We start from the raw sequence: 21154 nt of genomic DNA, 5'->3' as shown, positions 1-21154 counted from the left end.
TGGTCCATAGAGGGAGGGACTGTCCCAAGAGGGACTGTTTCACCCCATCGTGTCAATATGTTGCCAACAACTTGGCTTGCACTGATCTATGCCATACAAGACGGTGCAAAAAAACTAAAGAATGACTTTACTGATTAGCAACAATCCTATTCCTCTGATGAGGATTCAGGAGAATTTGATTAGTGGTGTGGCCTTGAATGATTCAATGTGCACGAAAATGTCATTAACCATGCATACATGTTATGAACTTGACCTTTTACAGCCATGGCAATGTCATAGCTTTACCACACCTTAACAAATAGAAATCCTGGTCTCATTTGTTGTTTTTATACCGTTTTAAGATTTTCAGTTATGTCAGTGTTCTGAGTGATTTCTACACATTATTTTCTCAAACACCATGTCTGGTGTAAGGCTGAAAAGCACCCCCTCCAAATCAGATATGGGTAGATTATACATTTTCCAAAATGCTCAGAAAAGACCACTTGTGGTGCTTTCAACACTACATATCAACAAATTAGCCTGATTAATAGTACACTACCGGTTCTGTCTGAAAAAAGCCATGTGTGATAACTGAAAATCACTCCGTCTAAAGCAGATAATATGAGTACATCATACATGCTGTATTCTGAATCCTTAGGGTCATGCCAGTATTTTAGTGTGAAGATTTTGTTTCTCAGATAGTAACTTGTGTAATACTAAAAATCCCCCCCTCCAAAGCAAATAATATGGGTAAATCATACATATTCTGAATCCTTAGGGTCATGCCAGTATTTTAGTGTTAAGATGTTGTTTCTCTGATAGTCCCTGATGCCACAGCATTGAAAGATATAAAAGGAAGTAGACGGAAATGGCAGAAAAATGTCTGTGATTAAAGGTTTGAAGAGCTCCAGGGTTGGCTGTACATATCCAAGATGCTCACAAAAGAGCTTAAATGAGAGCCCTTTAAAATGACACCACACATGACAAAATAAAATGTTCCCTTATGTCCAATATAGGTGATTATCTATGCCGATGCTCTGCTTGATTTATATACTTTTTTCCCTCAACCTTTGTTTACATTATGTGTAATAACTCACAACAGCTACTCTTTTCAGATGGCTATCATACACCATTGGAAAGCTGAGATTCCAAGCTTTCAGAAAAGGTATGATGGCCTCTGCCACCTTTTCGGTAACGGTCAACCCATCCGGCTCACGGACTACCAGTTGACATGATGACCTTGAGCACACACAAACAGTAAATGAATACCAGGTGGTATATTGAAATTGGGTTGTGGTGGATGTGGCTAGCTAGGGCCTCTTTCCTGATCCACTTAGCAACATTTGATGAGAGGAAGCAAAATGGGTGATGACAAGTGGCAAATTTGAGATGCATCATCATAATGTTTTCTGGCTTATGTGTTTTGGGCACCATTCACCCTCATCAGAGGTGGCCTACACAGGCTGATCAAACCTACTTGTTGCACCCCATAACCAGTTAGTAAGTTTTTTTTGTTTTGTTTTTTTTTTGTTTGTTTTTTTGGGGGGGGGGGGGGGATTAGGTACTGCTTCAGCTTCTCTCTGCAGTTTCTGATGCGGTTTTGATGGCTGTGGTTTGATAGCCCCACGTCATGCCTTTACACTGTGCAGGGGTGGGGAACCTTTTACATTCCAGGGGCCACTTCAAATTTCATAAATTCCTCCAAAGGCCGTACTATGAACACAAACGAGGATTTATCCCTGCACTTTAGACCTACTATATTGAAGGCGGCCACCTGTACAACAGACCCCACCTTCACTACGTCCCCTGTTAATAAAACTTGATTGCATTGCAAATGCAATTTTTAAGATTTCTTAACAAAACATGCCATATTTCATGTGAAACTGGATAACAAGGATAAGACGGCCTAAGGAGCCGTAAATGGCTCCCGAGCCATAGGTTCCTCACCCCTGCTTTAGAGTTAGCTTGGACGCAGGCCTAATGACTCAACTAAACATCGGCTGACTCGTGCATGAAGGTGACTATTAGCTAGCCACATCTAATGGTGGAATAGTCCTTAGTGCAATGCAAAGAGGCCCCTTCCACCTTCATGATCCCTCTCCTCAGTCAGTGTTTTAGGCCTTGTTATAGCTCCATTTCTCCCACTCCTTCACTGGGGTTCACAGTCACATTAAAAAAGCTAAAAATCCTTTGATGTTCTGCTCCAATGTTGCTGCCAGAAACATATTTACATCTTACATCCGCGAGAGAGAGAGAGAGAGAGAGAGAGAGAGAGAGAGAGAGAGAGAGAGAGAGAGAGAGAGAGAGAGAGAGAGAGAAATTTAAAACACATAATATATTTCTTTTCTGATTTTTTTAGAGAAGTAAGATGCAGCAGCAGATGCTCTTTCTTCTTCCCAATTCTGTTTTTATTTTCAAGAATCAAGAATATGTATACAGAATAAAAGAGGATGAAAAAGCTCAACCTATCATCCCATGCCCCGCACCCCTCTCCGCTATCAAACAGCATGCAGGTGTTATTTTATTTTGTTAGATATAGCCCCTATAGATCAACAGCGAGGATATGTGTACATGTACACAGCATAGGCTACAGTGGCAAAGGATACATGCAAATGGTGTTGCATGAGATTCCCATGAACTAGTCAATGGAGCTCGTTTTCCATTTCATTTGCTTAAAGGTATACTCACACACCAGGGAATCATAAACTGTAAAACAACAAATGACTGGGACACCCCAAACCACTATAAATATCCATATTATCTGCCGATTAACTTTATGACAGGGTCTTTCCCGTAAAGCGCATGGCAGCTGATGAACATATGACATGACAATGCAGTCAAGTATGACATCAGGGAGGGCAGGGAAGTGCCGTAAATGGGATTCCAGTTGGAGGGTTTTCTGATTGCTCACTCACACAGAAATTCAAAGACAGAGAGAGAGAGAGAGAGAGAGAGAGAGAGAGAGAGAGAGAGAGGGATAGAGGAATTCACAGAGAGAAATCTTTCCTAAAATAATTTTATGCTGACGGCGTAATAAAATAGAAACGTCAAGATTTCATGTTTGCCCACATGGTCCTGACTATTCATTTTGAACAGAAAAGGATACAGTAGAAAGTGCCTTTAAATCCATAGAATGTAACTAACTATTATGCATTCATGCAACAGCCCACTAACTAACACTAACTAACTATTAGCCTATGTATTCATGCAATTAAAAAAGACACAAAATCTACTTTCTCTTTTCAAAGCATGTTATCTCTGACATTCTCAAGGACTGATTAGCAGTAGCATAATACCCATAAGAAATCTTACTGTGAGCCATTTTCGGCATTGGAAATATTAAGATTTTAAGATTAGAACCAATGGCCACCTCAGGGATGTAATGAAACAGAACGATTTCAGTTTTTAAACACGGCCATTGGTGGTTACTGTCTGCCAATCACCTCCCTGTACCTCTAGCCTGGCTATTGCCAGACTACGTATATCACTAGAGAGATGCTGTGCCTCAGATGGTACACTTTTGTCAGTGCACTGACATTTAGGCCTAATGCATAATAGTGCACATGCAAACGGCCCTCGAGACATAGGTTCCCCACCCCTGATCTAAAGCTTCATGGACAGCTGGTTTCGAATCTGCTCTTGCCATGGTGATTCTGTACACTAATACAAGCTTCAGTTTGTCCAATAGCCTAATATGTTTTGCGATCCCTCCTCGTTTAAGGTTTGGGTTTCCAAATTCAGGCAAAGATTTCACCAAGAGTTTCCATGCTGTTCTTCAGATTGGAATGTAGGCCTACTGTATATGCATAAGGCAGCATAGAAATTTCCAAGCTACTTTATCGATGCTATTGCTGATGAGTCATCAATGAGGACTTCTCCACTGGGTGACATGGACACTTTTCATAGGAATCGGTGGGAACAGGAAGGGAGGTGAAGGAATCGAGGATGTTGAGCTATGATGGAAGTATACTCTTGGAAGTATACTAGGCAGAAATGTTTGTCTGGATGCTGTGCCCTGAAAATGATGTGAGTGGTGTATGTTTAATACAGTATAGGCCCACAGCACGTTGTTTTACTTATATTTTTAAATGCAAATATGTTTGAATGCAATTAAAGAGGTTTTGTTTTTAAACAACACATACAGTAGAGTAGGGGCAAGGCGTAAGTTCAAGCACCATGTTAGTCCAGACTATTAACAGTGCTGATGTTTGAATTTGTCATCATTCATGGACCAGTGTCTAAAACTCTTCTATCTTTTACTTTATGTAGGCTACCTGACTCCAAGTACTACCTTGAGTTCTCATGAAATACATGAAGATTACAGTAACCATAAGTCAATGTGCCTGCTTTGTATGTGTATGTGTGTGTGTGTGTGTGTGTGTGTGTGTGTGTGTGTGTGTGTGTGTGTGTGTGTGAGAGAGAGAGAGAGAGAGAGAGAGAGAGAGAGAGATGTTTTCCACAGTGTGGTTTAATCTTCTTTATTCCCAGCACTGCCTCATTTGGATAGAGGCTGGAAGCTATTGATAGTGCCGGTGGTTTGTCATCTTGTGTTCTAAAGTCCTAAATGAAATGATTTTGCATCCCCTAGTGCAGCCTAGTGGTACATTGGCAGAATTACATTCTATTGGTTGGCCTGAGCCCCGATCATACACATAGGCCTACAAGTAAGATTTAAGACACAGACATGTGCAAAGTTGAAGTATTTCATCAGATTTTCTGCGATTATTTTGTATATATTCGAGATATTGATATTATTACTATTATTATTATTATTTTTATTATTATTATTTTTATTATTATTATTATCATTATTATTATTTTGTAAAGCATGTCCTGGCCTATAAAATATATAATTCTTCACTACAGACTAGTTTATGATTGGAAGCTGAATATTTGGTTGATTCATTATTGCTACTAATTTAAATTACAACAAAAACAACACAAACAAGCCCAACAGCCTGTCAATGGCTAAAATATACCCACACAATACAGAGTTGGATTTCTCGAAAACAAAGTTGCTTACTACATTAGCTACTTTGTTGTTTTCAATGCATTTTCTCATTGGCAACTACCGAAGTTGTTAACAGGCTAACAACTTCTCTTTTGGGATATTCACCCCTGGTATGTGGTGCAAATCCAACTGTCCGTTCAATTGCACAAAAATTTGACCATCAAAGTATTGGCCTCCATAATAGTTCATATAGCCTACCTGTAGGCCTACCTATTAGGCCTACACACAATGTTGGCACACAAGACTTGTCACAAATCTGTCCGCGTCTTCAAAAGTACACACAATTGGTGGCAGTGCACATGGTGGAGGTACATGTAGGGCAAAAACAGGGCATCCCTGTCACTTTGTTATGGGGAAATGAATAGGTCAGTTGCACTCAACTTGATGCCCAACAATTAGTATGTCCACACCTTAGTATCTCATAGTAATGGTGCTAAGGTAATATTTGGAGTGGGACTAAGCTGTCCCAGCACGGTCCTCCCAAAGACGCCTACAGTCCTCCCCCCGGCCACTGCCTGTCCTTACCGGACCCAGGACAAAGAGATCGGAAAGGGCCCTTCTCTCAAATATACTGTACAGTGTAATGAGGAACCAATGCAGGCCCCCCTCTGTGCCTGGGCCCTGGACAACTGACCTATTTGTCCCCCTGTCAGCTTCCCTGGTCTTCCCTTCATACCACTTTATAAGCAGCACTATTCCCTTTTTCTTTTCTTTTTTAATATATTTTTTGGGGCTTTTCAAGCCTTTTTATTAGGTTTCTATGAGACAGAATAGTGGCGGAGAGACAGGAAGTGAGTTGAGAGAGAGAGACGGGGAAGGGCTGGCAAAGGACCCGGGTCAGAAACGGACCCCGGGTCGCCCGCGTAGCAGACGAGTGCCCTACTGTTAGTGCCACAGTAGGGCCCTCTTTTCTCAATCTCGATAAGTCAATAGGCTACAGTAGGAACCATGAGCCAATGCAGATGAATTAAAGGGACACTGTGTGAGATTTTTAGTTGTTTATTTCCAGAATTCACGCTGCCCATTCACTAATGTTACCTTTTTCATGAATACTTACCACCACCATCAAATTCTAAGTATTCATTATGACTGGAAAAATTGCACTTTTCATACATGAAAAGGGGGATCTTCTCCATGGTCCGCCATTTTGAATTTCCAAAAATAGCCATTTTTAGCTGCAAAAGTGACTCTACTTGGACCATACTAGAAAATATTTGTTTATTATGTAGTAAACTTTCATGTAAAGATCAAATTTGGTAATAGGCAGCCCAGTTTCAATGAGCAGCAGAGTTGCAGTACCGTTTTTGACCATTTCCTGCACAGTGTCCCTTTAAGACTCTTGGAAATGTGATTTAGGGCTGTGCAATATATCGAATTGATATCACGATATAGCTGTGAAACAGTATCAAATTTCATAACATCGAGTTGAAAAAATAATTTTGTCATTTGTCTTCTGCCAAAAGGTAGATTACGCTAAGCGCAATACATTCCCCTCACCTTGAGCCATTGCGAGCAGAGCAGACTTGCTACCCAACACTCATACAGAATACCACTTTGTGTTCCTCTATGGCCCGCCTCCACTCACACTGCTGAAGGGAGGGAAGATTGTGAATTGTTTAGCACAATTACGGTATTTGTCTTTTAAAAAAATATTCTATAAATAAAACTGTGATATCAATATCAACTGAAATAATCGTGATATTGATATCTGTAGTGATATTTTCTCATAATCGAGCAGCCCTACTGTGAATGACGAGTCATGACAGAATGCCCTTTTGCCAATATCTGGGGTGCCATCCCTGCAACGTCCCTGTGCCCTCACTGCCAAATATTGCAAGAAGGATGATCATCTTATGATGAAATTCTAACTTTGCTCTCTTTTGGGACGTCACTCACATCACTTGATATAAAACCATATGAGGGAAAAAGACAAGAGTCCATTTACCTGCAGACACTAAGACAGACCTGTTGAGGAAAAAACCCTCTCAAAGTTGTGTAGTGTGTCTTTAACGACTGTCAATCAGGATGGCAGGCTATGGATTGCACTGCTCCTACATCATCTCTCCTTCCTGTCTGAGTAGACTCAGCTGTCAATACCAGGGACTCACTAGTTTCATGTCCGGTCGGCCGGATGTCTTGCGTCATTTAGTTTGTTGCCATGACAGCCGACCATAACCCTAACCCTAACCCTTACTCTTGCCCTAACCCTAACTCCTAACCCTAACAGAAATCCTAACCCTAAATCGCTTGTTTTAAATGTTTGATTACCAAATGACGTAAGACGTAAGTACAACCCCCGACCGAAGGGCGTGAAACTGGTGAGTCCGGTCAATTCCACAAGTTAGGAGGACTATTAATGAAGTCATGCACACTGCTGCTCAATCACAAACAGCAGCAGTAATCAGGGGTGCCGCTAGGGAGCCCTATCTCTGTCATTTCGTGAAGTATTCACGAAAAAAATAACTTTAATTTTCGTGGTGCATTCACGTTATTGCCCGTTTTTCGTGGTTGGGCAACGAAACGCTGCCTATTCATTTGAATTGCCTGACTGCTGCTATGGTTATCCAAGCGTCTGCAGGGGCGGGGAGGGGGTGCTGACAGAACACTGCTGATACACTCGGGACTCACTAATTCAACGCCCTTTCGGTACTTACGCCTTATGTCATACGACCCTAAACCTAAACCTAAACCTAACCCTAACCTTAACCCTAAACCTAAACCTAAACCTAAACCTAAACCTAAACCTAACCCTAACCCTAACCCTAACCTTAACCCTAACCCTAAATTGCTTGTTTGAAATGTTTGATTACCATGTGACGGTACCGAAAGGGCGTCAAGAAATGAAAGAGATACGGTTGCGCTAGGAGCAGTGTTAATTTTGTCAGCTTTTTTTGATTTAGTCGTAGTCTTAGTCACAATGACGAAAATCAATTTTAGTCTTAGTCATATTTTAGTCATTGCCTTCCCAATTTAGTCTTAGTCTTTGTCTAAATAACTAAAATCAATTTTAGTCTTAGTCAATTTTTAGTCATTTTAGTCAACACTGTACATAATAGAACTTCTCCACACACTGCTTCACTTTTTAACATATATCATTGACTGGACAGAATAAACCTTCTCTGAGCACTGCTTCTCTTTTTAACATGCATCACACTGTGCAGAATGAAACTTCTTCACACACTGCTTCTCTTTTTCTCTATTGTATTTAACACCAGTGTTAATTTAGTCCGTTTTTTTTTATTTAGTCTTAGTCTTAGTCACAATGACGAAAATCAATTTTAGTTTTAGTCATATTTTAGTCATTGGCTTCCCAATTTAGTCTTAGTCTTAGTCTAAATGACGAAAATCAAAAAAGGGCTTTGACGAAATATTTTAGTCATAGTCATGGTTGACGAAATTAACACTGGCTAGGGGGGAAAGGTGTTACTGATTGTAAGGGCCCAAGCACTGACAGCACCGACTTAAGGGGCCCCAAAAGGGGGTCCTTAAATTAAGGGCCCCAAAATTCGAATCTTTCATGGGGCCCAAAATTTCTGTCGGCGCCCCTGGCAGTAATTATAGTGTGAGGAAACACCATAAACATAGTTTCTCTTTATTCGACCAAGCAGATAAAAAGTTGTTCATGATAATCATTTTGGGTACTTTTTTTTAGACGTACAGCAGATTATCATGTGGCATCGTGAAAAGGCCAGAGTAGGCGCATGTAAACGCCTGAGTAAGTGCTGCACTTATATCTCCCCCACCAACAATTTTTCTGAACTATAAATGACTGTCAGCCAATCAGAGTTCTTAAGAATACATAGATGCCCGCCTTATGCTTGAGGATGTTCATGAAATACAGACATTATCGTTGGCAAGTGTGAAAAACTAGATAGGCCTATTTAAAGTTATCTTTTCACTTTGTGGATGAGAACAGGGCTTAAGGCACATGTTCTTTCATTAAAGGTCCAGTTTGTCTAGATCAGTGATTCTCAACCTTTTTTGAATAAACGTCCCCTGGACCTCATCATAAGCCTCCCAGCGCCCCAAAGCAGGTGTATGCATTATATAAAAAATGAATATAGACTTAAGTCCTCCAATGGCAACTAAGCACCGCCCCCTCTCAGCTGTATCAGGTGCAATCGACTTTGTTGCTATCGATCGAGAACCTGTCGTCGCGAGATGTGTGGTATTAAACACAGCGCATTTAAAGTCGGCCACAAATATGCATGAGAGACGATGAGCTCGCACCAGGGGGAAGGTGTGGGGGAAGAGGTGGGGAGGAGGAGCTGAAGTGGGAGGCTGTGCAAACTTGTGGAGGGGTGTGAGACAAGGCACCTACACACACGTGAGTGAGTTGTTAGCCAACCAGTTCATGGGCGCGTGACCTCGGAGGCGATCTGCAGACGAACATCAACGGGGATAAGCATCTGCAGGGGTTACAAGGTCTGACTGCAGTCACATTCATCTCGCGATAGTTTGACACCATGGTCGGGGCAACATGACTGAAATTTGGTAAGTTGGACAGGAAATCTTACCATCATGCAACATTTTAAGCCAAAATGCATTGCTGTCTGCCCGCTCAGCCTTTGCGGTATCTCGATCGCACCTCTTCTCAACGCCCCCCTAAGGCTCCCTAACGCCCCCCGGGGAGGATGTAGAGCCCCCGTTGAGAAATCACTAGTCTAGATGGGACATTCTGAAACTCAATATCTCTCCTCCAGTCTTTTCCTGCATCCTCATACCTTCGCATCGCCCATCCTCATGAGAAGGAACGAAGGCAATAGAGAGAGGATGGAGGAGTCAAGCACATGGGCAGGCTCGCTTCTTCTGCAACTCGCCTCCATCCTCATCCTCTCCAGGGCTAGACATTAACTTTCTGTTCTCACTGGCCACAGTGGCAATAACTTGCTTTCCTAAGTCAATAGACATTTAGCATTTCTACTGGCCTTTCTATCATCTATTCTACAGGATATTGGCTATAGTGTTGGCATGGCCCAGAATAAACTACCTGCCAAAGTGGCTGGTAGGGGTGTCACGATATATTTACATTTTATATTTTGAAATATAATGAACACTCCTTGCACCTTATTGTAACTATTTCAATTTGTGTAGGACTATGCTTTCTAAACATATTCAGTACGACTTTTCAAAATGAACACGATAATACCGAAAAGCGTGATAATTTTGATCACAATAACCGTAAGGGTACAATTTCATATACCGTGCACCTCTAGTGGCTGGTAACACTGCCATTAAGTGAAGTGAAAAAGTGAAAATCCAACTGGTAAACTCCAACTCCCATTGTCATTGTGACACAGCACTCCATTGATCACAACGAAACTGCATTTATGCCTCACCCGTGCAAGGGGGCAGCCCCCAATGGCACCCCGAGGTACCATGCACACAGTCATGGAGGAGGATGGGGCAGAGCACTGGTTAGTTACTCTCCCCACAAACCTGGCGGGTTGGGAGTCAAACCGGCAACCTTTAGGCTACAAGCCTGACGCCCTAACCACTCACCCATGACTTACTAGCCACAAATGAGTTTTAGCCCAATTTGGCCGGTTGGCAGGTTCTCAATGTCTAGCCCTAAGGATGACATTTCTCTGGAATTCCTGTGGGTCCCAATGGGAGTCAAAATTCTAAAGATGAACGGGAGCGGGCAGGAGCGGGAATAAAAATCAATGGGGGCGGGCAGGAGCAGGAATGCCAAAAAAGGATGATGACTTTGAAACGACCAAAAGTACACCTGTCCATTGTTACACTCAGTTTCACCCTGGAGACGCCGTGTGCACAGGCTAAGGACAGCGTGAACTACTGCGGGTCGCTTATTTTTCATAATTTAAAAAAAATCCCCCGTTTTTTTTGACGAAACAAGACAAACAGTAGTGGGAAGGAGTGGGATTGATTTTGAGTGGGAGTGGGCGGGATTGGGAGACATTCTTACAGGAGTGGACGGGATGGGATTAGTTTTTTTTACTCCAGCCCGGGATGGGATTTTTTTTCTGGGACCAGGATGGGACGGGAGTGAAAATCCACTCCCGTGTCATGCTCTACTGGTCCCGTCACCTTTTAGTGACTTGAGGGCAGAGCCGGTTTTACCACTAGGCGGACAAGGCAGTTGCCTAGGGCCCCACCAAATATACCCCCTGTAGGACCGCCCCAACAGTCATCCCAACCATGGTAAATACCAGGAATAACCATTCAAGAGGAACCCATGTCTATGGGTGCATTCCAATATGCATACTCCCGTCCTTCACTTTTGCTTGTGGCCTTGCCCCGCCTCTTGGCCCCTCCCCCATTGAGAAAACAATAAAGTTTCCCAGCTGTCAGCCTAGCCACAACAACTTTTGGGGGACTGTTTTTCATTCACCATCCCAATTGCAAATGAGAAAATTACATTAGAATTGTGCTTTTGCAAGACATTGAATTGATTTCCTGTCGTCAGTGACATCATCATGAGGTCACAAGCAGGCAAGTGATCAAGGGAGGACAGAAGTCCGCAGATTGGAATTCGCCCTATATCGCTCATACGCCCCCCCAAATAGAGCCGCTTCTGTTTAGGACGTCCTCGATAATGTCGAGACTCAAGGCTTGAGGCCAGAGGAGGCGTATTAATGTGCACCCATATGGCGAGTCAGAAACAGATTCATTCTGGGAAAAAAATAAATGCAGTTGTCGTGCCGAAAAGCGAGTCCCTGCCAGAACACGAGTGCCCTCATTGAAACCAATGGCCAATTTTTCAGATATCTTTCACCCATTTTTGCAGACATATCCGTCACAATTTATGATGGAAAGCCTATCAATAAAGCATCTGCATTCCCTCTGGAAGTACCACAAAGAGTTGGTTACAATTTCAGTATTATTTCCATAAACGAATTGAAGAATTGTCATAACAAATGTTACGGTTTCATTCAAATAGCAGATATTAAGTGGAGGACGAGCAATGTTTCATAAGCATATGTTTAGTTAATTAATTATGTAGTTCATTCTGCAAAAAATAAGTATAATTTTCTCTCAAAAAATGTCATTGGTTTCAATGAGGGCACTCGTGTTCTGTCAGGGACTCGCTTTTCGGCACGACACAGTCACTGTAGACTAGAGTATTGAGTGGGGTCTTTTTCGACTTTATTTTGATAGGACAGTGTGAGAGGTGGACAGGAAGTGAATTGGGAGAGACATGGGGAGGGGTCGGCAAAGGACCCGGGCCGGGAATCGAACCACGGGTAAGCCGCATGGCAGGCGAGTGCCCTACCAGTTGGCCACGGCAGGGATGAGGAAGAATTTTATTCAGAATAAAGGTAATGTAAGAAATAGGAAAGAACGTATCAGTGGTCAGAGTACTTTATACATCTTGGAGAAAATGAATTAAGTGGATGAAACAATTAACGCAACCTTGTGTAACCGTGCCTTGTGTAACTTGTGCCATGAACATGAAACAAAAATCTAGAAAAACTTCTGATGTTCCCTGTGGCAACATACTATAAGGAAAATGACAGTATAGGAGAGTAGATACTTATGAAGACTGGGATCTAAAAAGCTGCCTAAAAAAGGCCAAGTGCATTCTGAGAGACACATTCCACCCAGGTCACAGTCTTTTTGAATTGCTGCCATCGGGCAGGAGATTCAGGTCCATGAAGACAAGGACAAACACACTGAAAAACAGTTTCTATGCAGCGGCCATCACAGAACTTAATTTTGCATCAAAAGCGTAGTTTTTATATACATACCATTCTTTTTATTCCATTTTTTATTTTATTTTTATTTCTATTTTTGCTTCAACAAGGAATGCACAATTTTGTTGTGCTTGTCACAATGACAAATAAAAGATATTGTATTATATTGTATTGTATCTTTGGAGGAAGGCCCATGGCGACCAGTGCTCTCCCCCATCCTCCTCCATGACTGAGGTACCCTGAGCATGGTACCGTCCCGCCACACTGCTCCCTTGGGGCGCCATTGAGGGCTGCCCCCTTGCGGGGGTGAGGCATAAAATGCAATTTCGTTGTGTACAGTGCAGTGTGCAACACTTGTGTGCTGTGGAGTTATGCGTCACAATGACAATGGGAGTTGGAGTTTCCCAGGTGGGATTTCACTTTCACTTCTGCAATTAGTGAAATCCTATTGTAAAGTTGATCAAAAGAGATTTTAATTTCAGCAAGAGAAAAAATAGCAATCATTAGTAGCAACCTGCCCACCAATTTTTTTCCTTTCTCACGTCAAGCTCTACACCTACAGGTATCGAGCACTCGAGAAGTGCACGGTCAGAAATTCAAATGTCCTTGCACAATGACTTAGTTCCAATGTCAAACTGGAAACACCCAAAACTCCATAAGTCATACGCCATGTCCACAGTCATAGCATATGGGCAGTCATGGGTAAGCGATTAGGGCGTCAGACTTGTAGCTGGTTGCCGGTTCGACTCCCGACCGGCCAGGTTGGTGGGGGGAGTAATTAACCAGTGCTCTCCCCCATCCTCCTCCATGACTGAGGTACCCTGAGCATGCTACCGTCCCGCCGCACTACTTCCTAGGGGCGCTATTGAGGGCTGACCTCTTGCCTAGGTGAGGCATAAATGCAATTCCGTTGTGTGCTGTGTCACAATGACAATGGGAGTTGGAGTTTCCCAATGGGGCTTTCGCTCGCACACAACCACTGTGAAATGATCTAAATTCTAAATGTCAGCAAAATAAGTAAAAGGATAGGACATAAAATAATGGGATTGGACTCCATTAAGACAGGAACTCCTAATAGGCCGACCTATGGCCTTCGTCACTCATTATTTGCTATGTGGTTTTCTATCAGAAGCCTTTCAGCGGCCATGAGGCTGTGTGACTTGTATGAGGCGATTCCTGCTTTTAATATAGGCCTTGGCTATACAGTTGGCCTATCTCTTCGCCTACATTCAAAATATGTTGGCGTTAACAGTTAGTCCTATGCTACTAAAAGGATGACCCTGTAAATGGAGTTAACCTTTCTTGGTTAATGTTATAATATAGATTACATTAATACAAAATTATCAGAAAATATATGTATGGCCTAGCCCCAAAGTCATTCCTGACGTTGCTGTAACCCATAATCCTGGCCAGATTTATAATTTAGTATTTACAAAGCGCCCATGACAGTAATAGTAAATTCAACCAAAAGCTCTCATAATATGGTGTCAGCATGACTTTGCTATTTTATGTCAATAAACCCCTCAACTGGGTGTTGAAGTTTGGTTAGAAATGCATTTTGAAGCATTTTAATCGAAAAATCTATTTTAAAATAAATGTACATTTATTGGTAACAAATGTGCAAAACTGTCAGCTATTACCCCAAACAGTGACGTTGCGCCTGTAAATGCATTCAGCATCCAATGTACTGTCATCACTGACGGCGTTCCAGGTCCATAGTGCGTGCGCGCTTAACCCCATTCATTCACTGTGTACGCAGCAACACACATAGAAGCCAATACTATAGCAAACCATTGCAAACACAGTACAGTCTACCAGCAGCACTTCTAAAGCCAAGTACATGGAGAGTTTTCATATCAACCCGCCATTTAAAACTCCAGTGACGTTTCATTAAAGAAAGCCAATCGGACTGTGCTTGTTATTAGGACAATGGAAAGCCCATACCGAATCAGACGGGCGCAAGACTTGGCGGTAACCAATAGAGGGGCAATCGTAGGGAGAGTAATGTTACAGCTCCGAGAGCCGAGAGAGGAGACTGCGTATCCCCATTGCCTTCACATACAGCCATTGCATCACACTGAACCAGTACGAAGCCTGTGGTGAGTGTCTCAATGAAATTACAAAGTGTTCAGTGCTTAGTGGAACAATGATGTTGACAGAACAGAGTTGTTGTGTGATGGATGCATGACGATGTTGAAATGTCAGTTGTCTGTTCGTAATTTTAATATAACATGTTAGTAGCAGGGAGCTAACATTAACATTATAAAGACAAAAAATGGGCTAGCTAATAATATATGAATATATTTATAGGGAGCAAATTGTGCACGTTTCATATCCAGATGAAATATGATTAATACAACCATGTCATAATTGCAAAAATAATTGCCATGAAACTACTCGACTTAGAAATAATATGTTTCGGACAACTGGCTAAATTGCGTACAAACAAGGTCTATGGCAGCTATGCTAGGCTCCTCGGTAGATACAGTAACATTAGCCATTGCAGTGCATTGCGAGAGCCTGGAGATGCCTGTCATGCGAGGACAAGAAATCTCAAGAAACGTATTGCAAATGATGAAAAAAATAACACTATTATTTTAGGAGATGCATGTTATGCATATGCACAAATATACGGACGGGATGTCAAATAACGTGATTATCGTGTTAAAAAAATACCTCAGGATCTGCGCTTTACTGTAATGGCTGACTACTTGCATAGGAAACAAGGCTTAGCCCGTTACAAAGACTGGCTGACAAGCGCAGTTCGGTTCAACTTTTTCAAGCCGTGTTTTCTACCATAACCGGCAAGAAATTTAGCAAACTAACGCTGGAAAATGCATGTTCCATCTTTCGTTGTTGCAATCCATGTGTCTAGATATTTTTTTGCGTTCGATGAAGGCCCGAAAAACCCTGCTGAAAAGATGTGGGTACCGCGGTCGCTCTGCCCTCTATTGCGTGCAGTGTAATGGCTGTGCATTGACACAAAGAGAAGGAGCCATATTCCCTGTGTTGGTAGACGAAGACAAGCGGCCATTCCAAGCTCATAGCAAACTAACTCAATACAGCCCCGTACATAGACACAGTACAGGCTCAGTGTATTACTATACACCGGGGCGAGTGCATAGGGATTTCCGAAGACGAAAATGGTCAAGTAGACGGAGTTTCTGCACGTATTTGTCGATATAAAAAGCGAACAGGAAGACGGGTGGAGACATTTGAGGGGGACTTTCTTTCATGAAGAAGGCTTTCTCACAAAATGGAAGAAGAAATATTGCTGTCGTTGTTGACCTCCTTTTCCTTAGAAAGCCCATGTTAACGGTATGCGCCATTAGTTAGTAGTATATCCAATGGGTTCTACACGGGGAATGATATTAAAAGACAACCATTTTGAACAGTTTGGTGTCATTTTTTTTGACAAAATGTTATGGTAATCACCTTTCGTTATGTTTGTGTCATTGTTGTTGGCAATATATAAGGTGAAAATAGTAACCCGAGTAATCTTAACATCGTCTTGAGTAAAGTTGCGAGACAGTCTTTTTAGTCTGTTTATTGACTACAATGATTTTGGGGAGCACGAAGGAATAAAGTTACGCCCTTGACGTGTCGGCTATTTAGTGAAGTTCAAGAGTGACGTGAAATTTCCTATACCTCGTTACTCTGTAAGTTGAGCGAAACATAGTAGCGCTGCTATTTAAAAAAAAAATAAAAAAAAAAAGTTGCGTTCAATATCACAGTGAATCTGAAATGTCACTGATGTTCATTTCTGGAGGCACATTGTCCAAACACTGTTTTGCCAAACAAGCCCCAGACTGGTAAACGTCATTTATTTGCAAAATAATTAGATTGCGTAACCATATTAACACATTTCGAAATTTATGATTCCTTTATAATACAGTTTTTAAACGTTGTACCTTTGACAAATGGGCCTAATGGTAAGAGGCGTACGTGCATTTAATGGAATTGTTAAATTACATCCCATAATACGAAATGCATCAAGTGTTTGAAACGAATTTGCATTGAATGCATATGAAGTTTGAAATGCATATGAAATATATCTTTAATCAAGAACTGAAGAAGCTGTAATTATTAATTATAATAAGTAATACATAATTAAAACTATTAATTATTTGATTAATCTTAACATTCAAGGCCCAAATGTGTTCTCTTTCAGACTGAAGAAGAAAAATGGGTAAAGATCCTACAAAGCCGAGAGGCAAGATGTCCTCTTATGCCTACTTTGTCCAAACGTGCCGAGAGGAACACAAGAAGAAGCATCCTGAGGCATCTGTCAATTTTGCAGAATTCTCCAAGAAGTGCTCTGAGCGATGGAAGGTACATTGCCCTTGTACATATAATGATGTTTACAACTGATAGCTGAATTAACTATCAGATGTTTCCTCATGCTGATATTGCTTATGCTGTCTTCCTAGACTATGTCAGCCAAAGAGAAGGGTAAGTTTGAGGACATGGCCAAACAAGACAAGGTGCGCTATGAGAGGGAGATGAAGAACTACATCCCACCCAGAGGAGAGAAGAAGAGGAGGTTCAAAGACCCCAATGCCCCCAAAAGGCCCCCGTAAGTCATGGGAATGATCTGGAGCATCACTATGTACACATGTATGTATGCATGTATGTATGTACTGAATGTGTGCATATACTGTCTATGTATCTGTCAACACTCATTTCTGGTCATTTTTATCTTGTCTACCTCAACTCTCACAGTATGTTTTTTGCACATTTGTCTACACAGAATATGTTTTTGCACATTGTGTTTTATTTTTTCTTCAGTTTTTACTTTTCCCCTCCCTGTCTTCACCTGTGTTAAATGTGTCTTAAATGTCCATGTGGGCACTATGTGTATTTGTGTAAGCTACTTGACACCTGAATTTCCCCTCTGGGGATCAATAAAGTTACTCTATTCTACTTCACTCTACTATAAATAATAACATAATTGTCATTTACTTTTTTTTAGTGGTAGATCTCAGGTGGTACACGTACAGCTAATGGCCATGAATTCATTAATAATAGATAGGTTAATCAATGGAAGCAACAAATATTCAGCTTACATAATTTTGTAAAGACAAACAACAACAAAAAACACTAAATCTATGCAATAGTGGCATTTACTTCGGTTGTACCACCTGTCATCTGCTACTACAGAAACGTAAGTGACACCATAAGTGTTATTTTGGACTTGGACTGGACTAAGTGTTTGTGGTGTTATTTACCCTTCAACTCTTCAGGTCGGCGTTCTTTATTTTCTGCTCCGATTATCGGCCCAAAGTCAAAGCCGAAACCCCTGGTCTGTCCATTGGAGACGTGGCCAAGAGGTTGGGTGAAATGTGGAACAAGCAGTCGTCTGAGGACAAGCAACCATATGAGAAGAAGGCAGCCAAGCTGAAGGAGAAGTATGAGAAGGTATGAAGACAGTGTTTGGAGTTTGGGGTGCGCACATCCATAAAACAATAATCCAAAGTGCCAGACAAGAGCGGTAGACGGCGTGATGGAGTGGTCTGCATATTGGGTATGAGCTCCAAAAAATAAACTTATTTCATTATACAATCGGGAACGTTTTGATCCACCAGTGGGATCTTCCTCAGGCCTGATACATAGACCATTCTATGGCGCATCAGCACAGAATGAAAACCTAACACCACGAATGGCTCAACATCCCTACACATATCAATGGTGGCGTATATGCACCATACCTGCCCTGGTCCAATGATTTTTTTGCCTGTAGTAACACACTGTGCTACTTTGTCTGTGGGAAACACGAGAAGACAGCCTGATCTCCAAAAATTCCGTGCTCCTGGACACGGATGTTAAGGACACAAAATCCGTGTCCAGGAGCACGGATTTTGCCAAAATTCCGTGCTCCTGGACACGGAATTGTTTTCCGTGCTCCTGGACACGGAATTGTTTTCCGTGATGGGCACACGGAAGTGCTTTCTGTAGGCTATTACCACAGCACTGTGTTAACTCTATCATTACAAAATACATACCAAATGCTAATCCTAAACAAAATAATGCTGCAGCAATTTAAGTTGTGCCCTGACCAAAACATTCCCTAACCTTAACCTGTCATTAAAGACATATTTTTTGAGAAATACCTTTTCCAGTTGGTTGCTAGGCTATCAAACTCATATACTGAATGAAAGAAAATTAGCTGAGCCCAGACCAAAACAATCCCTAACCCTAACCTGTCAGTAGGAAATATATTTTTTTAGACAAAATATTTGAAATTAGAAAAATCCTGAGAAAACACAAAGACTGTGGAAATAGCCTATAGAAAGCACTTCAAACAATTCCGTGTCCAGGAGCACGGAAAACAATTCCGTGTCCAGGAGCACGGAATTTTGGCAAAATCCGTGCTCCTGGACACGGATTTTGTGTCCTTGACATCCGTGTCCAGGAGCACGGAATTTTTGGAGATCATGTTGGAGAAGAGCACTATGCCACCCCTCTAATGTTTTTAGGTAGAAGTGCACTGGGTTCGACCTTTGAATTTCATTAAGCAAATTTGCTGCAACAATGTAATTACTTTGCATTTGACACTTAACATGCCAAGATGTAATTAGGTCAGGTTTATCACCCTGGCCCTAAGTGATGGATACGAACTGATGCTCCAGCTTTGTTTTTTGTTGTCATCAGTTGAAATAGGTATTGAGAAAGATCTGGAGTGTCTTAATGTGCATTATTCAAGACATTTTAGAGTCCTTGGTTTTTCATTTACAATTTCTGTTCTGATAGCCTATCATTGTCTCCATCTTGTACACCTAAACTAGTATTGAAGTAATCTAAGGCTCGAGCCAGATGGGAACGCAACGAGGGCTGTGAAGTAACCGAGTATGACAATTAGCAAGCAAGGTTGGGCAGCATTTACATGGTATGGTTGTATGATGTCGGTGCAGTCGTCCGGTTTTTATTTAATTTATTTATTTGGTCATTGTCGCTTCTGTAACTGATTTGTTTATGACTTCCCTCCCCTTATTTAAGGATATTGCTGCGTATCGGCAAGGTAAGTGCAAGATCGGCATGGGGGTGCCCAAGGCTCCGGTGAATGTGGAGAAGAAGGAAGACGAAGAGGAGGACGAAGAAGAGGAGGACGAGGAGGAAGATGACGATGATGACGAGGAGGAGGACGAGTAAAGCGGTTACATATAGAGTTCATATAGAGTTCAGTCTTTGTTTATACAGCAGTTAACCCCCCTGTACACATTTCACTTATGACAAGAAGGTAAACAAACACACACAAAAAATCGACAAAAAAAAATAAGGCTGTGTATATGGTATGTTTTTAAGCTGTACAGTTTCTTTTTTTTCCTTTTTTGTATAGTTAACACTACGGAAAGTGTCATCTGTGTTTGTATTTTTCCTCCTGTCTTTTCTTTCTTTCTTTCTTTCTTTCTTTTCTTTTTTAGTGGTACTTCGCAGGCCACTATTCGTACGTGGTACAGTTCATGGGGATTGTAAAATTGGCTTACTGGAGGATCCCAGTGGTGCACAGCACACAACCTAGTTTCGTGTGGAGTAGCCGATTAATTTACCCAAATGTTTTTATGTTTTATTTTTTATATATATATATTATTACAAATTATCTATTATCATTTAAAATGCTGTATCATAAAAAGTTCTTTTACTGTACTTTGAATACCACTGTAATTGCAACAGTAAAAAAAAATGCAACTGTGGTTGACATTGACATGCTTTGACGTCAATAAACTTTTTTTGTTTTGTTTTTTTCAATAAGGAAATAATGTCAGTATTGACAGATTATTCCATTGACACAGATGTATCCTTCACCTGTGAGTAGTGGTTAGTGGTTAAACTCTGTCACTGTCCAGCAGCCTTCGCAGTTTGAGTCGTACGAGCTAAAGTAATACTAACATAGAAAGTACAGGTATAATAGCAGTTGCAAAATTTGTTTTGAAAGCCTAAATGTACCTAACATATGTTAAGAGAAAATCTCTGTTCGTTTTTTAAGTGGTGGCATTGTTTTGCTTGCTAAATAACTCAAGAAAACAAGTGTGCAGGTCTGACCCTGATGTCAGGGAAATGAGGAACGCAAAATTGAGAGCAATATGATTTGGGAATTAAACTGACAGTATGGTGTTAATTTGATACAAGTTAGGCGTATAATGCCTGATTTTTATCAGATGTCGATCAGATGTCTTTTTTAGACTAATGTATGATGATGATATGATGGTAACAAACACTAGTGGTGGATATTCCATCACTGGAATACCTTGAAGCCCTATGTAGAGGACCTTAACATTGGGCCTTCAAGCTCAGTATTATGAACTGCATGTTACACGAGCCACCTGCTGGTCACTCGGCCACACTACAGTTTTCGTTTGAAAAAAAAAAAGATAAAAAAAAAGCTTAGCGTGCCACCTACTGGTCAAGTGTAATATGGTACCACTACCTTGTAGCAATGTATGTCCTCCACAGAGCTGAAAAGAAATAAATCTGTAAATTCACCCAGATGTGTCTGTGATATGGTTTT

General features: G+C 41.4%; 1 protein-coding gene across 2 annotated transcripts; it reads left to right on the top strand.

Annotated features, from left to right (window-relative positions):
• Nucleotides 1-14598: 14598 nt before the first annotated feature.
• On the top strand, nt 14599-21134 carry hmgb1a (high mobility group box 1a). Of its 2 annotated transcripts, none has more exons than XM_063203632.1 (5): nt 14599-14747; nt 16820-16980; nt 17079-17224; nt 17892-18066; nt 19645-21134. In XM_063203632.1, the coding sequence occupies exons 2-5, from the start codon at nt 16834-16836 to the stop codon at nt 19795-19797; spliced, it is 621 nt and encodes a 206-aa protein (XP_063059702.1). In that variant the 5' UTR covers nt 14599-14747; nt 16820-16833; the 3' UTR covers nt 19798-21134. The 2 variants fall into 2 exon arrangements, with proteins under 2 accessions (XP_063059702.1, XP_063059703.1); XM_063203633.1 differs by lacking the exon at nt 14599-14747 and adding an exon at nt 15196-15966.
• The last annotated feature ends 20 nt before the right edge of the window (nt 21135-21154 follow it).

This window comes from Engraulis encrasicolus, chromosome 7 (genome assembly GCF_034702125.1).
Source record: "Engraulis encrasicolus isolate BLACKSEA-1 chromosome 7, IST_EnEncr_1.0, whole genome shotgun sequence".
Taxonomy (NCBI): domain Eukaryota; kingdom Metazoa; phylum Chordata; class Actinopteri; order Clupeiformes; family Engraulidae; genus Engraulis; species Engraulis encrasicolus.
This window is presented reverse-complemented; position numbering and strand designations above follow the sequence as displayed.